The sequence below is a fragment of the Melampsora larici-populina genome, assembly GCF_000204055.1.
Source record: "Melampsora larici-populina 98AG31 unplaced genomic scaffold MELLAscaffold_82, whole genome shotgun sequence".
NCBI classification, from domain to species: domain Eukaryota; kingdom Fungi; phylum Basidiomycota; class Pucciniomycetes; order Pucciniales; family Melampsoraceae; genus Melampsora; species Melampsora laricis-populina.
In genome coordinates this window covers 76703-84688 of record NW_006768846.1, presented here as the reverse complement: position 1 = coordinate 84688, position 7986 = coordinate 76703, and the positions used below count along the sequence as shown (strand labels likewise).

The 7986-nt window shown below is 46.7% G+C and overlaps 1 protein-coding gene across 1 annotated transcript; it reads left to right on the top strand.

The window, feature by feature from the left end:
• Positions 1–2183: 2183 nt before the first annotated feature.
• MELLADRAFT_69140 (uncharacterized protein) lies at positions 2184–4268 on the top strand (the record flags this gene model as incomplete). Its single annotated transcript, XM_007417983.1, has 3 exons — positions 2184–2574; positions 2925–3400; positions 4176–4268. 3 exons carry the CDS (start codon positions 2184–2186, stop codon positions 4266–4268), a joined length of 960 nt encoding a protein of 319 aa, XP_007418045.1.
• Between the last annotated feature and the right edge of the window lie 3718 nt (positions 4269–7986).

The following is a 7986-nucleotide window of genomic DNA, read 5'->3' as shown; positions in this document are numbered from 1 at the left end:
TGAGGAGGGGTATCCGATAAATTTCACTTGCCAACTTCCCTGGATTATCTTCATAGCGTCCGATGATGAGTGAGATGAAGTCGCGGCAGTAGTAGGCTTTGAATGCTGCGATGATGCCAGCGTTGCATGGCTGGAGGACACTTGTGAGGTTCAGAGGAAGGAAATGGACCTTTATGTTTGTTAAGTTGATTGTTTTGACAGCTGATCGATGGCCTGAAAAGTTGTCTAACAGAAGGAGGACATGGTGTTCTAGTTTACGGAAATTGGTGTCAATTCTCTGAAGCCAGTCACCAAAGATTGTGCCAGTCATCCATGCATTCTTGTTGTGGGTGTATTGAAGACCATAATTGTGTGCCTTCTTGCGCTTGAATGAGGTTGGTTGAGCTGAACTACCAATAAAAAGTGCTGGAAGTTTGTCGCTACCGTCAGAATTTGTACAGACAAGGACTGAGATCCTTGATTTGTCCCCCTTCACGCCCGGCTTTTGTTTATCGGCTAAGGTCTTGTTTGGTGGCATTCTGAAGGAAAATTTTGTGAAACCAACATCAGCTGAGTTTCTAGGACTTAAACCGTCAGAATGAGCTGGAAGGATACATACCAATAGCATAGACCTGTCTCATCTCCATTGTAGATATCACAAGGCTGGTAGTTCTTTGTCTCCTCAAGTGGCTCAGCGCAAGCAGACTCAACATCTTTGGGGTTGACAGAAGATGCTTCACCGTGAAGTGTAACCTTTCAAAAGTTGTATCATTTTTTGAATTTAGTCATCCATCCATCAGAGCACTTCATCTTGATGTTAAGGATTGATGAAAAGTGTTGAGCTTTTTTGCGTAGAATATTGTTGTTTACCAGAAGATCTCGTTCACGAGCCTCAATGACCCAGTGGTAGAGGGCTACCTCAAGATGGGGATACTTGGCCAATTGCTGTTTACAAATTCCACCTCCGTTTGTTGCAGAATTGTTGCATATCTTCTCTTTGTCTCGGAGCCAGCGACTGATTACGGACTGCTTGATCTGAAAATGACGGGCAGTCTCTTGTTGAATTTTACGCCCATGACTGTTATGCCATGCAATAACTTCACTCTTGAAAGCCAGATCTAGCATTTACGTCTTGCAGGTTTTGGACTATGTTGTTTACTCTTCTTAGTGTTTCTTGGAGTCTCAACAATTGCATGTGATATCACTTGACGTTTTTGACCAGCTACAACTGGTGGTTTAGCCACCAAGCCATCACCAAGCATTGTACACGGTTTGGTTTTAGGCACTGTAGCACCAGAGCTGAGACGAAGGAAAGAAAAGAAGTCAAAGACCGTACCACAAGAGATGATAGATTCTACTCACCTTTCAGCTTATCACAAATTTTCTCAAGCTTTAGCTTAAGAAGCATTTGTCCGTTCACATCATTCTTCCAAGTTTCGTGACCACGTGCGCGACCAATCCACTTGAGCATCAGCTCAATTCCAAATGGCCCAGTAAAAAGCTTGGTATCAATCGCGTTAACACCAAAAATAGTATCCATGTTTCTGTTTATGAGCATTCCAATGCCCTCTTCAGCATCAAAAATCAAGAGCACCAGGGGTTCACAAAAATTTTGGAATATCTTGTCCGCTTGTGTTGCTGCTTGTATGGATCCAGCAGGACAATTCTGTGACAAAAGCATGGTAGAGGTGACGAGTTCATCTATTTTCTTATTGATTGAAGACATGTTGATTGAGGATGTAGAGCAGGATAGAATGCTGAAACAAAAGTGGTCTAGGGTTGACTTGATCAAATTTGATGGCTGGGTCTCACTCAAGCAGAATCGCCATCAGGATCTGGGTCCCACTGGCATACCCACTGATTTCTTTTTGCTAACTTACCCAAAGCCTGCGACGGTAGGGTAGAGTCCATTACATAACGTAGGGGGTCGGGCAAATGAGCGGTCAACTTACGGTCCCGGAGCCGGGGCCGAGAGAAGAGAAGAATTGTTCTGAAACGGAAGAAGGGAAAAAATTTTCCATTCCTTCTTCCAATCCAGTTTCTTCTTGCTCTCCTGTTCTCACCAGCTCTACTTGCCCCTTTCTAGTCATTTTCTCATTCTCTAAGCCAATAGAAAATTTTTGAACTACTTTCGCTTTTTGACTTCAGAAGTTACAAACACAACCTATTTTCCTAGTTTATTATATCACACTCTTCTAGTTAAAATGGATCAAGTTCAAAAAGACAAACTCATCTCGTCGAACAACAAACTTCATCAAATGCATTTGGAAGCAGAAGAGAAGAGGAGGGCGCAAGCGGAGAAGGAACGCATGCAAGCAGAAGACAGAGCTAGGCGCGCAGAATCTAGAGCACCTGCCTCAACCCAACCCCCACGTGAAGCTTTGGTGGATGTCAACGACGCTGACAACGACGGAGACCCGATTGATCCAACCGGCACTGCGGGTGGTTCTGGAGAGGCGAATGGTGAAGAAGGCGATGACGAGTCATCTGAAGCAGAAGAGAATGGAACCTTCAAGTCAGCCTTAAAGAAAAAGATTCAGATGAGACAAGACGGATCTCTTGTTCCTTCCTTAGAGAAGAGTATCAGAATAAAAGGTAAACTACCTTTCCAAGCTTTATCCTTTCTAGCCGTCAGACTATTGTCGGATGGCCGTCTGGCTGCCTAGTGCGCCGGCGCTGGACTCTTTCAGATCCATTGGAGATGCAGCCAGGAGCGCTCTCTTTGGGAGTCCGTAGAGATGCTGCCAGTGGCGCTCTCTGTCTTGTCAATTTATCCAAGACCGGACGAGTAGATCGTTGATTGATTCACGATCCCTTGAAGCGTGGTACATGCCACTGCGCAAGAGGGGCTGCTGTTAGCGCCAAATACGTCCACAATCAGCACGAGTGACAGTTCCTTACTGACTGTGTTATTGGTCCCTGCTTGATTTGTTGTGTGTCCACAGTCCCTTCGTCAGTCGAAGTCGACAAAGAACCTCAACAAGGCGCCTCCATCATGGATGAGCTCAACCATGCGGTTGAATTTGGGACTCTCGAAGAGGCCAAGGCTGCATTGGAGAAGGTTGACGCGATCCTGAAACGTTCAACACTTTTCAATCCCCCGAGAAACCGTCCCGAAGCTGTGGCGCCAGGACACGCCAGAAGACCAGGTGTGGTCCAAACGCCAAACTCGCATGCGAAGGCGGACAGGGCACCTGCTCAGGCGAAGGCCAACAAAGCTCTGGCACCGAACCCGAAGAGAAAGATCTCGAGGGACAGCGAGAATCCCTCCTCGTCATCCAGCTCCTCAGATGATAGCAAGTTGAAGAAGAAGCTGAAGAAGTGTTCTAAATCCAAGAAGAAGAAGTCCAGAAAGTCTTCAGATCCGGATTTGGGAGACTCAACTCCCTCTGAATCTTCCTCATCCGACGACTCGTCAGCAGTCAGTGCGGCGGAACTCGAGTGCAAAGCGGTGGATTTCACTTCAGCTGACCTCCCAGACTTGCCCACCAAGTGGGACAAGGGTTTCAAAAAACTCCGCGCTTATGTGCCATTGACAGTCTTCGTGAAATCATCCATTGAGGAGTGGCACGACCTAGACGACGACGAAAAGAAGAAGGCGAAGTCCTCAGCGATAAAGTCCACTGAAAAAGCCAAAGAGAAACAAATTACTTACGGCGAATTTATCGAGATGTGTGATCTCGAAGAGTGCTATGCGAGAGAGATCTACGGTCATAAAGACTATGCGAATTACGTCGAATCTCATAAGCAGATAGTTTCGAATTTAAAAAAGAAGCATAACTGCTGGATGGTCGCATTGCGGTACCACCTAGCGTTCCGCACAGTCATCTTCAGACGCCGCAAGTTGATCAAAACCAAAGTCGACGGCAAGGCGGTACTGAAAGACAAGATACGTGTTCCTAACGGCCTCCAGCCTTCAGTGGAGGAATCAGCCAGACGTGAGGCAGAAAGAGCGAACGATCTCGGCTTCGTAGACAATCCTTACGCGCCAGGAAAGCCTAAATTCGGCTTCAACTTCATGACTGGGCGGGAGCAAGTGGAAGACCTGGTCGGTGGTAGCAAGGCAGAGGAAGGCCCATCAAACGGCGCCAGTCCCTCGACTCATCGAGGCAAGAGGGGCGGCAATGGTAGAAAACCGTTCGTGAAGAGAGGAAATCATTCACAGAACAGGGGTTCGAGAAACCATAATAACCAAGGTGAAGGTTAGTGGTCGTGACCTCTGGGTGTTCCTCCTACCAATCAGTTTTACTCACCTGAACCCCGCTTCCGCTCGCTTATCCAATTTTTAGATACACAAGGAGCCGAGGTTTCTAATTCAAACAGCGGCTTCGCGAAGAAGAATACCTTCTATAAGAAAAATGGGTCAGCCACCGCACAGAAGTCACAGGGCGCAGACACGAATGAGAATCCTAGTGATCCTGTCCTACATGGGCTACTGGAGCAGAGCGAGTTAATTCCAGGTCCCCCTGATGAGGTGACACTCGAGCCGACAAGTTCAGATGAAGGAAGGTCATCCTCGTCGGCCTCGGAGAGCGAGTCTAGCGATGAAGTCTCGAGCGAGCAGAGTTCCACAGAGGAGCCCCTCCCCCTGTGGGAGAGGGAGATCTTCACAGTCCCAGTAGACAACCCTCCTTGGCCTGCGCCAGTACCAAGTAGGATGAACATAGGAGAATGGGAGGAGCTGATGAGAGAAGCTGGTTTGGAAAGATGCATCCCTTACATCAGCAATGGTTTTAGAAATGGATTCTGTTTAGGTATTCCTCAACACTCTGTCCAGGACTTACCGTGGTATACTCCCGCAAATCATAAGTCGGCACTCGAAGCTAAGACGCAGATCAAGCGCACATTGGCAAAAGAACTAGAAGCCGGCCGGATAGCAGGACCCTACACCCATGAAGAGCTACGACGGAGGTTCGGATTCTTTTGTTCAAATCCTATGGGTAGTGCTGTAAACGGCGACGGCTCGGTGCGGCTAATTAACAACCTGTTGTTTCCTAAAAGAGACCCGAAAATTCCGTCAGTTAATTCTTTCGTCAATAAGCATAACTATGGCACCCAGTGGGACGACTTCAACCGCGTCGCACGTTTCTTCAGACGGAACCCAGGAATATGGCTTTTAGCCATTTTCGACTGGCAGAAAGCTTATAGGCAGCTTTCAGTCCATCCTTGCCAGAGGCGCTTCTTGATTATTATGGACTTCCAAGGAAGGCTTTGGGTCGACCTAGCAGTTGGTTTCGGCGGGGTTGCCAGTTGCGGTGTCTTCGGCGCGCCGGCACACGTCTGGAAGATCATAATGGAACGTATCAGTGGCGTTACCAAAATCTTCCGCTGGGTCGACGATAACATCCTTTTCAAACGCCCGGAGAACCCAGTCACGCTAGAAACCGTGGAGATTCTGAGTAACAGCCTAGGAGTCCAGACTAATCCTGTAAAAAATCACGAATTTGCAGAGGAGCAGAGGTTTTTGGGATTTATCTGGAACGGAAGGGACCACACGGTCAGGCTTCCAGACGGAAAACTCCAGGAGAGACGGCGACAAATCAAGGACCTACTCAGTTCGAGGCCATGCTCATTCAAAACAATTGAGCAAGTTACTGGACGTCTGATTCACACAATGAACATAGTCCCCCATATGAAACCATATGTTAACTCCCTATATCGAATGATGAAAAGCTGGAAGAATACTGCCGCCCTCCATCACCTAACAGAGAGTGCAAGAAGTGACTTACAGGAGTGGGACCTATGTCTTAGTACCTTCAACTCGAGACCTCTGATACCGGAATCCAAAGCGCTCGAGATCAACTGGGCGGGGGACGCCTCCTCGTCTTTCGGCATAGGCGTGCTAGTGGGAGAACACTGGGCGTCCTTCAAGTTCGTAGAAGGATGGCAAACCAAAGGTTTGTTGGAGGATAAGCGCTCCATTGCTTGGGCAGAGACTGCAGCAATCAGACTTGGTATGCTGGTGGTACATAAGTTGAGGAGGGTAGAGGGTAAGCACTCTGACTTATGTACACACATTTTTCCATCTTCCAGTCGTCTCATTGTCCCCCTCGTGCCACTATAGGCAAGCGCTTTGTGGTCTGGACGGATAACACAACATCCCAGTCAACAGTCAACAAAAGAAAGTCCAAAGACGTCTGTGTGAATGGAGAGTGGAAGGCGATACAACGCTTACTCACGGTCCTCGGATGCAATGTAAAAGCGAAACATGTGACGTCTAAAGCTAACCCAGCGGACGGTTTGTCCAGAGGTATCCTGGGTTCGCTTCCGTGGAGCCACGAGGTCCGAATCGTCGTTCCAGAGGACTTGTCGCCCCTGATGTTTCAGGTTACGTTAGAGCCTACGCCGAAGCCCGTTCGGAGACCTCTGGTCCAAGATGATTCGTTATGATCCCTGTTTTCATCTCCCACACAACACTCATGAAAATCAGCCGAAATGAGGAAGAAACGGTCCAGTGAAGTCGCCACACCGTCGAACTTACGCAAAGTACTCAGGCCGTTCGGTGCATTTAGGAAGGATGCAGTGGGAAGAGATGATTTGGAGTTGGACGAGGTCAAGAAACATTTCCTGCAAGGGGCCTGGAGTGACGGAACCCTAAAAAGTTATAACTCGGGAATCATCAAGCTACATCGTTTCGCTACAGTCAAGGGTGTTGAAAGGTCGAAATTGCTCCCGATCTCATCTGCACTAATGAGGGAGTTCGTGGTGTGGGCATCCATGAAAGACAAAAAGTGGGCGGCAAACGACGAGTGTGTCAAATCGTCAACACTTAAGGCTTACATAGGCGGGATCAAAGCGTGGCATACCTATCACGGCGCAGAATACCCATCCAAGGTCGACCAGTCCATCAAGCCGCTGCTGAAAGCATCAAGGACAATTGAGGCGAGATTCGAGGAAGAAGATAGGAAGAGACCACCGGTCCTCCTGTCGGATCTTGTGATTCTGCTCGAGGTTCTGTCAGAACAAGGCGAAAAAGAGTTAGCAATGCTAACCGCGGCTCTTGTGGCATTCTGGGGTACCGCCAGATTAGGGGAATTGCTTACCGATGATCCTAAGAAAGTGATGCCGAGGTGGTACGATCTTGTTTGGGCGGAGGATAAGTCGTATCACTACACAAAATGTAATCTTTACCGGGCGGTAAAGAAAACTACTGACATAGAAAAGTCCGGAGGCAACAGGAAGAGAGCTAAAAATCTGGAAAAAAATGCACCTTGTTCCTAGATGTTGGGGCGTCATGATGAGTATTTTTTTGTATTTTACACACGGATATTGGTTAATGTACTAACAATAAAGGCTGAGAATCATCAAAAACCCACCGGTAACAATACCTGAAATTTGGCTCTTGACTTTGAAGACAGGATTTTGGAATCTTCAAACATCAATAACTTTTGCAGGTCTGAATCAAATCACTCAATTTGAAGTGCATTAAAAAGGTGAGCCTTTCCTTTACATTTTTCATTGAGACATCACATCTGTAGCTGGTCTAAAAAAGATCCTACAGAGCAATTCACGCAGAACTGTTTGAACATATGTAGAGTGTTTAAATGACTAGATAGCACCTTGCTAACATTATGAAGTGTGAAGGAGAATAGTCCAGCTTTTGAATGAACCAAAAATCGAGTTATTTGGAGCAGAATTGCAAAAGTTATTGAAGTTTTTAGATCACAAAATATTGTCTTCATACTCATGACCCAAATTTCAGGTATTGTTACATGTGAGTTTTTGATGATTTTCAGTGTTTATTGTTAGTACATAAACCAATATCTGCGTGTAAAGTACAAAAAAATACTCATCATGACGCCCCAACATCTAGGAACAAGGTGCATATTTTTTCAGATTTTTAGCTCTCTTCCTGTTGCCTCAGGACTTTTCTATGTCAGTAGTTTTCTTTACCGCCGGGTAAAGATTACATTTGGTGTAGTGGATCAGGTCACAAAAGACCTATTCCCGATTTGTAAAGAAAGAAACCCCTGAGTTTACAAATTCGTTAAAGTAATGACTAGTTTA